Source organism: Delphinapterus leucas, chromosome 1, assembly GCF_059928025.1.
Source record: "Delphinapterus leucas isolate spDelLeu-1000000601 "Yukka" chromosome 1, BTC_Dleu_Yukka2, whole genome shotgun sequence".
NCBI classification, from domain to species: Eukaryota; Metazoa; Chordata; class Mammalia; order Artiodactyla; family Monodontidae; genus Delphinapterus; species Delphinapterus leucas.
Genome location: NC_143129.1, coordinates 169,378,563 through 169,392,788, shown reverse-complemented (window position 1 = coordinate 169,392,788; position 14,226 = coordinate 169,378,563). Strand labels below are relative to the sequence as shown.

Below are 14,226 nucleotides of genomic sequence, written 5' to 3'. Positions count from 1 at the left end.
CTGGTGTATTCCCCCTGGGACTCAGGATAGGAGTCAGCTGAGCCCAGTGTGCCTCACAGGTCATTCTCTTCTGCTCACAGACAGGGCCTTGGCCATTCCATTGGGATCTGAATTCGGGGTAGCTGGCTGGGGTGCACTTGCTCCAGTTTGCCTGGGTGCAGAAGAGACAGCAGCACAGGGTAGTAGAAATGCCTTGGGCACAGGTGTGGAGCCTCAGTTCCAATCTCAGCTCTGCCATGTGAAACCATGTGACCTTGGGCAAAGCACAGCCTCTCCGAGCCTGCTGCCTATCTGCAGAGAGCATTCGAGGCCCTGCCCAGCTCACCTGGGTAGCACTGGAGAGTAAACTAGGTAGTTGTGTGGTCTACAAACATGAGAGGGGAGCTCACTGAGGGCAGACATGGATCTTCCCTGTCTCCTTTGCAGTTTACTAACCATGGGTTGATTCATTAGTCTGAACAGTGCCGGGCACTGTGCTGGGTCCTGGGAATATATCTGGCAACAAGTCAGATGGAATTTCTGTGTTCATGAGTCTGTAGCCTAGTGAAGGAACCAAGCGATGGAGGAATAAAGAATGCCCTGCGGCCCTGCTAGGGTGCAGGGGAGGGCTTGATGGCAGCCTGGGGTTCTTGAGGAAGAGACATTCAGGCTGAGATCTTGAGGATGCAGAGGAAGAGTTAACTAGATGCAGAGTGTAGCTGTGGGAGGTGAAGAGTTCCTGGCAGAGGGACCAGCACGTGCCAAGGCCCTGAAGCAGGCAGGAACAAGGCACTAAGAAGACAGGTATGATTTTACCCAAGGCACTTAACCAATTAGTACCTCATTTGGATCCACGATAACTTGTCTGCTGGAGAGGGAGGGCTTGGACCTTACTGCCTTCAGAGCTATGGATCTATTTAGAAAAATCACCCCCTCGAGGCTCTCTTGGCAGTGCTTTACCCTCCCCTCCCTGCCTCTCACATCCACAGAAACAGACCTTGGGTCTGTGCATCCTTGGGGCTTCCAGACGTTATTCAGGGACCTAAGCCAAGGCCCTCTTGGCATCAGAGGTCTCCTCTTGAACACCCTCAAGGCCAGGATCCAAAGATACTTCTTTCTCATAGTTGTTCCCAGTTTTCCAGGGAAGAGGTAGAGACGGGTAGCCCTATATTGCTTACTGCTTGGACCGAAAACCGGGTCAAGGGTGGGGAAAAAGTGGGGGAGGCGAGAGAGGGACAGGACTCTCACCTTTCCTTGTTCTCTGCCCTCAGACGAGAAGAAGGGAGCTGGTGGTGCTGGCAGCGGCCCCGTCCGCCTCCGCAGCACGAGCCGCAAGGACTCCATCTCAGAGGACGAGATGGTGCTGCGGGAGCGAAGCTACGACTATCAGTTCCGCTACTGTGGCCACTGCAATACCACCACAGACATCAAGGAGGCCAATTTCTTTGGCAGGTCTGAGGCCCTGAAGAGGAGGAGGGCACAGCCCAGTTGGCAGCAGGAGGTTGGGGTGGGGGTGGGGGACATGGGGACACAGTGCTTTCAGAAAAGTCTCACATCCCAGCTCTGCCTTTGTACCCTTGGGCAAATGGCTTCATCTCTGTGGGTCTCAGTTTCTTCACCTATGAAATGAAACCAGCCCTCCCCACTCAAGGGGCCATAACAAGGACTAATGAGGTGACCCAGAGAGCATCCAGTGCAGCACCTGGACTCTTCCTTACCCGCACCTCCTGCTCCCCGTGCGCCCACGTGCCAGAGCTTGGGTTCTTTATCTGGTTGCTTGGAGCCTTGGGCAGGCACCCTCATAGGCTGTCAGTCTTGGCAATCTTTTGTGCCTAGAACTGTGCCCCCGGTACTGAGGGACCTAGCCCATGTCTCAGACACCATCACCCCCAACCCTTCTTTGTAGCTGCTGTACTTTCTTTGGGTAGGCGAGATACACGAATGTGAATTAAGAATCTCCGTCAAGATCCCTTCTAAATGTCAATGGTGTGTCAGGGGCAGATGTGCTGTAGGATTTCAGGGTCTGGATCCAGGAAGGCTAGGACTACTGAGGGAAGGCTTAGGCAGGAGTGTTCCCAGAGACCTAAGAGATGCACCATCTGGTCCTGGCACCCAGGGTGCTTATAATGTACTTTGGGGGAGAGTAAGTAGGAGAGACCTAGGCAGTCCCTGACCCTGAGTTTAAGAGAGCAGTTGAACTGTGACACCGCTCTGCAGTGTGGAGAGAATTACCGTGTGCATGGGAGTTCCGAGTCAGGTAAAGACCCCAGAGTTCGGGGGGCCGAGCGGCTCCAGACTTCCCTGCTCTCCCTTTCCCTAAGCCATGCAGCCTCTGCTTGAGGCCACAGGGCAGTACCCCACCTGACCTCCCTGACCTTTGCCCCCCCGCCAGCAACGCTCAATACATCGTCAGTGGCTCTGATGATGGCTCCTTCTTCATCTGGGAAAAGGAGACCACCAACCTGGTCCGCGTGCTCCAGGGGGACGAGTCCATCGTCAACTGCCTGCAGCCGCACCCCAGCTACTGCTTCTTGGCCACCAGCGGCATCGACCCCGTTGTGCGGCTGTGGAACCCCCGGCCAGAGGTGAGGGTGTGGCAAGGTGGCAGATGCCAGACAGGAAGGTAGGGATGGACCCTAAGCGAGGCCTCCAGCTGAGCCCATGAGCATTGGGAAGGGCAGTGAGTCACACAGAGGCTAGGAGCTGCTAGGATGAGTGAGCTCTCACCCCAGGGCCCCAGGCTGCATCAGGGTGGGAGCTAGCAAGCTCTGAAAGCTCCACATGAAGTGGGCAGTTCCAGGGGCAAGACTCGTCTCCTGCCTTCCAGAGGCATATCCTCGAGCCAGCTGGCACAGGTGAGACTCACATATGGGAAACAGCAACCAAGGACTGGGTGCGGGAGGGCAGGGAGGGAACCAGATCAACTCCAACACCACTTCATGAGAACGGTACCTCAGAGGCTCCCTAGGTACCCTGCCCCTCGTATACCACTGCCTTGTGTCCCCCAGAAGCTGTGCGGAGGCCTGTCCCTCAGTCACACGAGAAGTATGTAGGTTTTAGAGTCTGATGGGCCTAAGTTTGAATCCTGGTCCCTCCACTTACTGCCTGAGGGACTCAACCATCTCTGATCCAGGTTTTTACCATCTGTACATTGGAATGGGAATGACATTACCACCTCAGAAGGTTGCTTTGAGGATTAAAGAAGTGATGCCTATGGTGTGTCCGGCCCACAGGGACACTTAGGACGGTGTGGTAGTCAGTGTGGGTAGTCAGGTGGGCTGGCCCCCTGCCCTCTGCCCCACCTCCTCCCCCTTCCCAGCTGGCAGAACAGAAGTCAAGAGCTGTGTCTAATTTTCTATGAATTTTAAAGAGAGAAACCCTATAGGACCCTTCCTTGGGGGGAGAGGAAAAGGAGGATAAAGGAATCCTCTTTGGGAGTGGCAACAAAAGAGTGGGGCGGGGGGAGTTATATCTGTGCTCCCACCTCAGGTATATAGTTTGTGTGCCCAGCATATCCTGGTGTGAATCCTCCCTCATTTATGTCCATGTATGCCACCCCCATATATATAACCCAACGTGGTGTGCTCCCCGTATATGTCTTGATGTGGTATGTCCTCGTCATCTTCCAGCGTGGGGTCTCCAGTGTATACCCTGCTATGTGTATTCCCCCCAGTTTATATCCCAGTGTGTTGTGTCTCCTCCAAGTGTATATTACCACGTGCCCCCCAACCCCAATATGTACAACCCCGTGTGGTGTGTCATCTCCCTCACATACAGCCTGGTGTGTGTGTGTGTGTGTGTGTGTGTGTGTGTGCGCGCACGTAGGCACGTGTGTGTGTGTGTTTGTCCCATACATATCCCAGGATGCATTCCCCTCTATGCATGGACACACATGGATATACCCATATACATCTCCCAGTATGTACCTACCCTCTCCATACGTATAGCTCAGTCTGTGTGTGTGTCTCCCCTGCACATATATCCCAGTAGTATGTGTGCCTCCCCCCCACAGAGTGAAGACCTCACAGGCCGAGTTGTGGAGGACATGGAGGGTGCTTCCCAGGCCAACCAGCGGCGCATGAATGCGGACCCGTTGGAGGTGATGCTGCTCAACATGGGCTATCGGATCACAGGCCTGAGCAGTGCGGGTGCTGGGGCCTCTGACGATGAGGACAGCTCCGAGGGCCAGGTGCAGTGCCGGCCCAGCTAGGCCCTCCTAGCCCTGGTCCCCAGCCCCTGCTACCGGCTGGGTCCTCCGCCCCTGGGCAGGAGGTCAGGGGGTTCTGTTTTGGTTTGTCTTCCCCTTCCCCCCATTTTTTCCTTTCCCCTGTTTTGTTAGTTTGGCATTGGGGGTGGGGATTGCTACAACTTGCTGGCTTTTGGACTTTTGGGCTATTGCCCCTCGACTGGCCCCAGCCCTGAGCAGAAGAGCAGGAGAAGCCCCTCCATAGGCCCACCACCACCTTGCACTTCCGTGTCCCTGGAGGGCTCCGGCCTGCCTCGAGTGGGGAGGCAAGGGCTGAAGCTGTCTTCAAGGACTGCCCTACCCTTCAGTTGGCAGCAGAAAGGGGAGTGGAATTCCCAGTCCATAAGGGCTAGCCGTGACCTGTTACCATTCTTGCTTCTGGTGGGCAAGGCTAGCTCCCTCCTGGTCTTCAGGGAAGGTTCTGAAAAAGCATAGGGTGCCCCCTTCCTTGCAGAGCCATTCTGTCAGGGTGGAAACAGAAGTAAGGATGGGAGCCCTGGAGGGGCAAGGTCAAGCCACTGCTTCCTTGCAGTACAGCGTCCCTGCCCTCCTCCCAGGCACTGGCTCTGGGTCCTGCACCTGCCCTCACTGGCCACCCCTGGGGGCTTAGCCTTTCCCAAGGGCCCTGGCAGTGTGGGGCACCACACCATTCCCCACCCATCTGTGCCAGCCCTTCTGCACTCTGGAGGGCCACTCTTCCTTCGGGCGCTCTTCAGCCTCACTGTGACCCTTCTGTCAGAGCTCCCAGCCAGGCCTCCTCTTGCTGAGATGGCACTCCCTGCTAGGAGCCTTCCAGGCCCTCCGTGCCCTCCCTCCCATCCCACACGCTGAGCCGCCACAAAGACCAAAGAAGTGATGGCTTTTCTCTGTCCCCTGCTGCTCTGGGGGGAGGGGGTGGGTCTCCTGAGCCACTCGGATGGGGAAGTCCCTAACTCAGCCCCCTCCCTCCTCAGCAGCCTGAGCTTTACACTGGATGCAGCGGTCACCCCACCACTCACCAGACCTCCCTCTTTGCCCCCTTGGCTCTCAGCTCAGGAGCTGCTCCTGTAGTTGGTTCATCCTTCCTCCCCTCTCCCTCTTCACTCCCTTCAGGGCTCACTTGGCTCCAGCCCTCCAGCTGCAGCCTCTGGGGAGAAGCAGCCTCCCTCGCTCCCTCCCTCCCTCCTCCCTCCGCCCTGACTCTGCCAGGTGCCTCCTCTCGGCCAGGCTTCAGAAAAGCCCTGTAGACAGCAGGGCCATGTTAAAAGCTTTTTCACAGTTTTGAGAAGATGAGGGGTGGGAGTGGGGGGTGGTGAGGATAGTGGTGGGGGTCTGGCACCATCTCGTCATTGCTTTAATCCCAGCAACACAGGTGGCAGCCTCTCCCCCCCGCCCCCCCTCCCATCCCTCTTCCCACCCCTCTCTTCTAGCTTGGTAATGAAGTATATTTATTGGTGAAGGAAACAGCTGCTGCTGCTTCTCCTGCTGCTGGGACTTGCTCCCCTGTCTCTTCTCCACGACCTTTCTCCAGCCGGGAGGGGAGAGCGGGAGTACTGGGGCTGGGCCCTGGGGCCCAAGGACTAGCAGGGGCCCCTTTGCTTTCCTGTGTTCGAGCCACCCGCCATTTCCTCTGTCCCTGCCTCCTGCCTGCCCAGCCTGGGCCCTGCCGTGTGGAGAGACACATAAGCCTTACTGTCCTCTGGGGGCAGGAGCCGAGCCTTTTTGTTGCTCCGCTCCCAGGAGAGTGAGGGTGACGCAATTGATTAAAACCATTTTGTTCTAGGTGTGGCTGGTGGCATTTGTGGGGTGCAAATGCGTCTTGGGATCACTTGTAGCTCTGTGACTTTGAGTAACCACACCTCTACTGGGTAGAACAGGGCCTGCCTTGGAGGGTCACCAGCCTAGCAGGGCCAAGTGCAGAGCCCGGCACTGGTGGCTGTGATTTGCAATAATAATCAGCTTTCACTCTCTGGGCTGTTTTCTCATCTGTAAAATAAGGAGGTTGAAGTCTTAGCGGTTTTTCAAACTTTTAAAATCACAACCCAAACAAGAAATACACATTTTACATTGTGACCCAAGATACCCACGCTAATTTGTATGTATATACTGAACATAAGTTTTACACAATAATACGCTTGCTACATGCAATGTGTTCTGTTTACCATTCTGTTAAGGAGAAAAGAATGCTGACTATAACCCACTAAGTTGATTTCACAACCTGCAGTCTCTTGATGGGCCCTGGATTAGAGGATTTCTTAGACCAGAGGTTCCCAAACTTTCTCAGCTCACTGAACCATTGGTGTCTCAGTAGTTTTTTCATGGACCCCCTAAGCCAAAAGAAATACCTAACATTTCAATGTGTTGGTTAAGCCGGGATCACTTAAGAAGAATTTATGTCCTACCAAGTTAGTCATTTAAAAAATTAATACATATAAGTTAGAGGAAACTATTTTTATTTCATTCTTGAAGAAGTACAATAACTAATGGAATCTGTGTGCTTGTGGGGTGCTGTAAAACTTTGTCAGACTTTCTAATCAGATTGGACCGCACCACCCTCATTTCCTGTCCCACACTGACCTTCATTTGCCTTATATCACAGCAACCGCTAAAAACCCAGCTTCTCAAAGATGACGTAATCAAAGGAGTGTAGTGCAATCTAATGATAAAACTCTGAACCACCTTGAGCCAGCAGTTCTCTCGGTAGCCAGCAGATGCTGAGTAACCCTAAATTTATAATACCCTACTGTGCTCCTGTGACTTTGCTGTGGCACCCTAAGGTGCCCTGACGCACAGCGTGGGAACTGTGGTTCAGCACTGGGGGAACAACAGTTTCACTAGTGAGATTTTGTGATGATTCTGTTTGTGCATTTGGAGAGAACCAGGCTGAGGCCAGCAGGGTATACTCAGTTTAGTACAGGAGACAGAAAGGGAAGAGGTCCTGTCAGAAGCACAATGGTGATGTTATGAAGCAGGTGCTTATCATTCCTCTGTGTTCCCAAATTGAAATCTGCAGAAGCTTCTTCAGGACATTTACGGACCAGGCAAGGAAGGGACGATGTACAAGGCCAAGGGAGTAGGGCATAGTCTCAGGTGCCCTCATGGACCCTGAGTGATTCAGTTCAGCTGCATTGTAGAGGGTGGAGTGGCCCATGGACTCCAGGGGCAGCCAAACTGTGGAGGACTCCTGTGCTTGATGAGGGAGTGTAGGCTTGATCCTGTAAGCAAGGAGGAGCCATTGGAAGACTTTACGAGGGGCTCCATTCCATTTGGAATTGGTACTTTTTTTTTTCGGTACACGGGCCTCTCACTGTTGTGGCCTCTGCCATTGCAGAGCACAGGCTCCAGACGCGCAGGCTCAGCGGCCGTGGCTCACGGGCCCAGCCGCTCCGCGGCATGTGGGATCTTCCCAGACTGGGGCACGAACCCGTGTCCCCTGCATCGGCAGGCGGACTCTCAACCACTGCGCCACCAGGGAAGCCCTGGAATTGGTACTTTTTTATTAATAGACTATTTTTTTTTTAAAAGCAGTTTTAGGCTTACAGAATATTGAAAAGATAGTACAGGGAGTCCCATATACCCCTCTCTCCCTGGCTTAGTTTCTCCTATTATTAACATCTTGCATTAGTGTGGTACATTTGTTACAATTAATGAACTGATATTGATACATTATTATTAACTAAAGTCCATAGTTTACACCAGGGTTCATTCTTTGTATTGTACAGTTGTATGGGTTTTGACACACGCATAATGTCCTGTACCCACATTGTCAAAAAATAGTTGCACTGCCCTAAAAATCCCCTGTGCTCTACCTATTCAGCCCTCACCAGCACACACACACACACACACACAAACAAAAGGGAAGAAGAAAAAAGGTACTGAGTACTTAGGAATAAACCTAGCAAAATATGTACAAGATATTTATGAGGAAAACTATAAAATTATGATGAGAAAAATCAAGGGAAATCAGAATAAGTGAAGAGATATTCCATGCTCATAAATAGGAAGACTCAATACTATTAGATGTCATTTCTTCCCAACTTGGTCCATAGCTTCAATGAAATCTCAATCAAAATCCCAGCAAATTATTTTGTGACTATCAACAGACTGATTCTAACGTTTATATGGAGAGACAAAGACCCAGAATAACCAACACAAATAACAAAGAGAAAGAACAATGTCAGAGGATTGACCCTACCCAACCTCAAGACTTATCATAAAGCTACAATAACCAAGACAGGGTGTCATTAGCAAAGGAATAGACAAATGAGTGGAATGAATTAGAGAACCCAGAAGTAGATCCACACAAATATGGTCAACTGATCTCTGACAGAAGAGCAGAATCAATTCAGTGGAGAAAGGAAAGTCTTTTAAAAAAAGTAGTGCTGGAAGAACTGGACATCTACATGCAAAAAAAATATATATATATATATATAAAAACACTGACTTTACACCATTCACAAAAATTAACTGAAAATGGATCACAGAACTAAATGTAAAACACAAATCGATAAAACTTCTAGAAGATAACATCGGAGAAAACCTAGGTGACCTTGGGTTCAGCAGTGAGTATTTAGATACAACATAAAAAGCACAACCCATGAAAAAAAAATTGATAAATTGGACGTCATCAAAAACTTCTGCTCTACGAAATCACTGTTAAGAGAATGAAAAAGACAAGCCAAGGACTGAGAGAAAATATAAGAATTCTTACAAGTCAACAATATGAAACAAGCAACCCAATTAAAAAATGGGCAAAAGATCTGAATAGTCACCTCACCAAAGAGGACATACAGGTGACTAACAAGCACACGGAAGATGACCAGCATTATGTCGCTAGGGAATTACAAATTAAACCAGCAGTGAGATACCACCCCACACCTATTAGGATGGCGATACCAAATGCTGACAAGGATGTGAAGCAACAGGAACTCATTCAGTGCTGGGGAGGATGCAAAATGGTAACAGTCTGGCAGTTTCTTACACAGTTAGATAGTCTTATCATAGGATCCAGCAATTGCTGTACTTGGAATTTACCCAAATGAGTTGAAAATGTATGTCCATGCACAGACCTGTACATGAATGTTTACAGCAGCTTTATGAATAATTGCCAAAAACGAAGCAACCAAGAAGTCCTTCAAAAAGTGAATGGACAAACAAATGGGTACAGCCATACAGTGGAATATTACTCAGTGAAATGAGCAATCAAGCCACAAAGCCATGGAGGAAACTTAAGTGCATATTGCTTAGTGAAAGAAGCCAATCTGAAAGCCATACCGCATGATTCCAACTATATGACATTCTAGGAAAAGCAAAACTATAGACAGTAAAAAGATCTGTGGTGCTCCATTTTAGTGTGTTTCCACATGTGACTCAGCCCTGCTGACAGGGAGCCTGGGGCTCGGTGAGATAAGCCTGCGTAGTGAATGTGTAGCAAAACAGACATTAGAATTGCAACCCCTGTGTTTGTGGTGGGCAGGTGTGGCCCTGTGGCCCCAGGGGCCTGCTGCGGGTCTCTGTGCTAAGGAGCATGCTGAAATGCATTTGCAGAACTTAAAAGGTGATGAGAGATCAGCTCAGAGGATCCCAGCCCTGGCTGTACATCAGAACCACCCAGAATACTCTGAGAACTACAAATAGGGACAATGAGTTCCAAAGAGGGGCAGGAAGAGGGAATGGACTGCCTAAAACCCAAGTTATTAGAAGCAAAACCAGGACTGGATCTCTAATCTCTGATTCCTGGTCCAGTTCTTTAAGAATCTTATTTAATGTCATGATATTTTTTGGGTTCCTATTGGCCTAGCACTGGCTTAATGACAATGCATGCAACAGATTAGTCCCTGCCCTCCTGGTGCCTCCACATTATCTGGAAGATGTGGGTAGCAAATATGGGGGTTGCACACGGTCCCTGAACGTTAGATTTCACTAGAAATCTTGAGCCTTGCCCCATACATTCTGCCGTGGAGTGCCCCACTGCGTGCCAGGCTCTGTGTCTGATGGACATGATGGCAGGCGTGAGACACTCTGTTGTTCAGCCATGTTCTGCCTCCTGCACCCGAGCCACTTCTTGATATATGTATAAAATAGGTCCTGGTCCTAGTGATGCCACAGTTTGCACCTTTTTTATGATGATTTACAGAATCTCAGGTCTCGTCCTCATCACTCTTTAATGGCCCTAAAGGGGGTCACCAGCAGAGATAGCCCAGGGTTAAGGTGCAGAACCCCAACTCTATCTAATTTATGCTTAGATCTTGGGAAAGTTCCTGAACCTTCCTGGGCTCATTTTTCTCATTGGGAAAATGGGTGCCATGATACCTGCTCTGGTTACTTCACTGCATCGTAAGAAGGCCCCAAATCACAGTGAGAGGATGCGCATCAAAGTGGTTAAGTGGTTAAGAGTCCTGTGATGGTGATGAGTGGTTTGAATTGCTGTAACAGCCAACACTGAGTGTTCATATTGGGCCAGGAGCTGTTCAGCTATAGCCTATCAAATAAACTTTACAAGAACTTTGCAATCTTCGTTTCCCATTTTAGGGATGAGGAAATTGATACCCTGACAGGTTCGGTTACTTTCCTAAGGTCTGACAACCACTGACAAAGCTAAGGGTCAATACTGGGCTTGCCGGCTGGAGTTCATATGCTTAACCACCGTGCTTTACTGCCCACCTGGGTGCAGAACACTTAGATTCTGGTCCTACCTGTGCTTTCTAATTTGTTGGGTAAGTTTGCCCATCTATAAAATGGAATGGAGAAGAAAGTCGTTTTGTAAAACTCTGATGTCTAAAGGGTCAGAGGGTCTGTTCTCAAATGGTTTCTTGCATTGTATCGGCCCCAGCAGTCCCCTCCCCACCACAGAAAGGTTTGGAGCCATCCAGGAAGACAGTTTAGGGCTTAATGGGGGGAATCCAATGGAGCAGAAGCAGAAAGCCTGCAGAAGAGAGGACACACACACATGCACACTGCGTCACACCCAGCAGCTCCTCCAACCTGCGCTGTGATCGCCCCAGGCTCAGCCCTGCTTCCCTGGATTACTGATTGAGGTGATTCTTCACCAGAGCCATTAAGGCGACCCATCTATGGTCATCAGATAGCTCTGGTCCCATTCCCTGAGCACTTCCTATCTACCGGGTGCCATTCTGACTACAAGGTCCAATGGATCCAGTCAGTCCCCTTCTCAAGGAGTTTGCTGTCTCCTGGGGAAGACAGACATGTAAACAGCTAATGCTAATGCAAGTCCACATGAATATGCAATAGGCAGAAACAGGCTTCGTGCTCTGGGAGCAAAGAGGGAGGATTTGCTGGAAACCCTGAAAGTGGTGTAGAGAGTAGGGGAAGGGTGAGAGTAGGGGAAGGAACTCCACTGAAGGAACAGTGTGAGCAAAGACATGAGGTATGAAGCGCAGGGCTCTTTCTCTGAAGGGCAAACAGGGCAGTGAGGTTAAATCCAAGCAAGTCCCAAGGGAGAGAGAGAGATGAGGATGGAAAAGAAGGTTGGGGGTTGGGGCCAGACCATGGGGGCCTTGAATGCCAGGATGAGGAGTGAGATGGCCTGTGGAAGGAAGTGTGTGAGCCCTGGGGACTTTTACATGGGGCCAATTGAGGGGGTGTCCTGACTCATACCAAGAGAGGACGTGCCCTGAGTTCACCCTTCAAACAAGCAGCATCTTACCCTTGAAGCTTTCCCAGCTTGACTGCTTCCAGCTCTGCCATCCTTCCCTCCCCCAGCCAGTCCTATAAGTGGATCCAGATGGTCATTCCTATTTTAGGTCGGGGTGTGTGTTGGGGGAGGGGTGGCTATGAGCTCTATCAATCGTTTCCTGAGCTCTGTTAGAGGAGCTTCTTCCAGGACCCTGCTGTGATCCTCTGAGCCTGGAAGGGACTGTTAGTCTTTGATGGAGATTTCCCATCTGTCTGTGGGTGATAGGGGTGGCAGCAGCACAGGAGGCAAGGGCACAGGCCAGGGAAGCTTTAACATTGGGTAAGAGAACCTAGGTGACGTGTACATGTGGGAGGGGGTCCTGTGAACGGGCTGCGAAGGGGAACAAGCCTGGGAGAGAGGCTCCAGAGGAGTCAGAGAAAGAGCTGGTTTCTCCCTCCAGGTACCTGGCCCTCCTCATGCCCCTGCTTCTGCAGCTGCCTAGGCCAAGGAGCTAGGGCTCTCTGGTCAGACCCTACTGAGCACTGTGCCTACCAACATCCATAGGTCCCTTAAAAATCTTGGGGCACTGCAAGGTAGCAGCTGACAAGCTAGGTTCCTGCTCTCAGACTGTCTATAGCTAGCATATGATACATACCAAGCATATAACTATTTGCCATTCATTCAGTTTAGCAAATATTAAGCAAATGCTATGTGCTAGACACTACTAGGCATTGGGTTTACAAAAGTGAACAAGACAAACACAGTGTCTGCCCTCAAGGAGTTTCCAGCCTAGTAGGGGAGTCCAACAATACACAGCCACAAATGTGCTACAAAGGAAAAGAACAAGGTATTCCGGGGGAGATTCACAGGAGCTTTCCAATTTAGATAGGGAAGCCAAGGAAGAGCTCTCTGAGAAAGTGACATTTAATCTGCTACTTGAAGGATGAATGAACGTTACCCAGTTTTGGAGGGAGAAAGGGCATTTCAGGCAGAAGGGAACAGTGTGTGCCACGTCCATGGGGTATACAAGAGCATGGCACATGAGAGGAACTGAAAAGAGGCTGTAGGACAGTGAACAATTAAAAAAAAAAGGGCATGATGCAGGGCCTTGTAAGCATGGTATATTTGTGTTTTATCCAAAGTACAATGGGAAACCACTGAAGGTTGTCAGATTAAATGTGGTACTTGTGTTAGTACAACCAAATTTGTGGCAGGCCCTAAGAAAGACTGACTTTGGTTGTGTATTCATCCCTACAAACAATAAATGTTTAAAGGGCACCCACCAGCCCTCTGCTAGAATTATGGGTTGACAGTGATGGCAGAGGAATGTCTAAGGTATAGACCTTCCTCGGAGACCCTCCAGAAGAGATGGGACAGCTATAGTGATTGAATCAAGATGTGATTTATTCATTCAACAAACAGGCACTGCACACTTAATCTATTCCATACATGTGCCAGATGCTGGTTGTTGCCCATCAAGGATCACACACATGGGTCACAGGAGAGGCATAAACATACTCAAAGAATTTTGAGTGGGTTAGAATCATTTTCAGCTGTGATATCTGTGAGGCCTTTATAAAACATCCAGTCGTTCTGTAAATCAGTAAACATCTAGTGGGCATCTGCTCTGCACTAGGAACAGTGCTAGCTACTGAAATTAAGGAACTTAGAGTTCCATAACAGAGATAGACATACCCCTCCAAAATGCATTAAAATATTAGGTTCTAAAAACAGAAGAGCAGGCTTTCTATAGATCAGTGTTGAGGGAGGGTAATTCAATGGAAGAAAAACCTTCCCCAAAAGGCATATCTCCCACCTTCCTCAGCGGATTTATCCATACCTCCCACTAGCATGACTTTTAGCTGCTGCCTTCCTTCTTTGTCCCCCCATTTTCCCTTCCCACACCAGCAGATTCCATTTTCTTTGTCTATCTTGGCATCCGTAAAAAAGCCCAAAGAATCCAAGATTTGAGCCTGGCTTCTTTATAGTGTGTGATCTCAGACAATTACTTTAACTTCCCTGAGCCTCAGTTTTCCCATTTGTACAATGAAGGGATCGGATCACATCTAAGGTTTGTGATTTACTCCAGCCATGGTGATATTCACACTCCTGCACACTGCTCTGCAAGGCCTTTCTTTCTTTGCACGGCTGCACGCATCCCTCCAGCCCCATCCCCGAGCCACCTGGCAAACATTAAGGCTCAGCTCAAATATCTTCAGGCAAGTTTCCCCTATTTCTGCACACACGCCACACATTGTTTTAGTCTATCCTTCCTTTACGCTACCACTACCTCGCAAGAGACCACAGAATGAAAAAGGGAGAGAGACTTGGGTTTGAGTCGTGGCCATTTACCTCACCTCTTAAGCCTCAGTTTCGCACTTGTAAC

At 49.9% G+C, this 14,226-nt stretch overlaps 1 protein-coding gene across 8 annotated transcripts in view; it reads left to right on the top strand.

The window, feature by feature from the left end:
* The window catches only part of WDTC1 (WD and tetratricopeptide repeats 1), a 72,442-nt gene extending 66,684 nt beyond the window's left edge, over positions 1-5,758 (top strand). For 7 of the 8 annotated variants that reach the window (XM_089898235.1, XM_089898228.1, XM_089898239.1 and 4 more), the window contains 3 exons: positions 1,251-1,431; positions 2,372-2,564; positions 3,992-5,758. In XM_089898235.1, coding sequence (XP_089754361.1) covers positions 1,251-1,431; positions 2,372-2,564; positions 3,992-4,189 — 572 coding nt within the window. In that variant the 3' untranslated portion in view covers positions 4,190-5,758. Of the gene's footprint in view, positions 1-1,250; positions 1,432-2,371; positions 2,565-3,969 lie in introns of all 8 variants that reach the window. The other variant, XM_089898257.1, reaches the window with a different exon arrangement.
* The last annotated feature ends 8,468 nt before the right edge of the window (positions 5,759-14,226 follow it).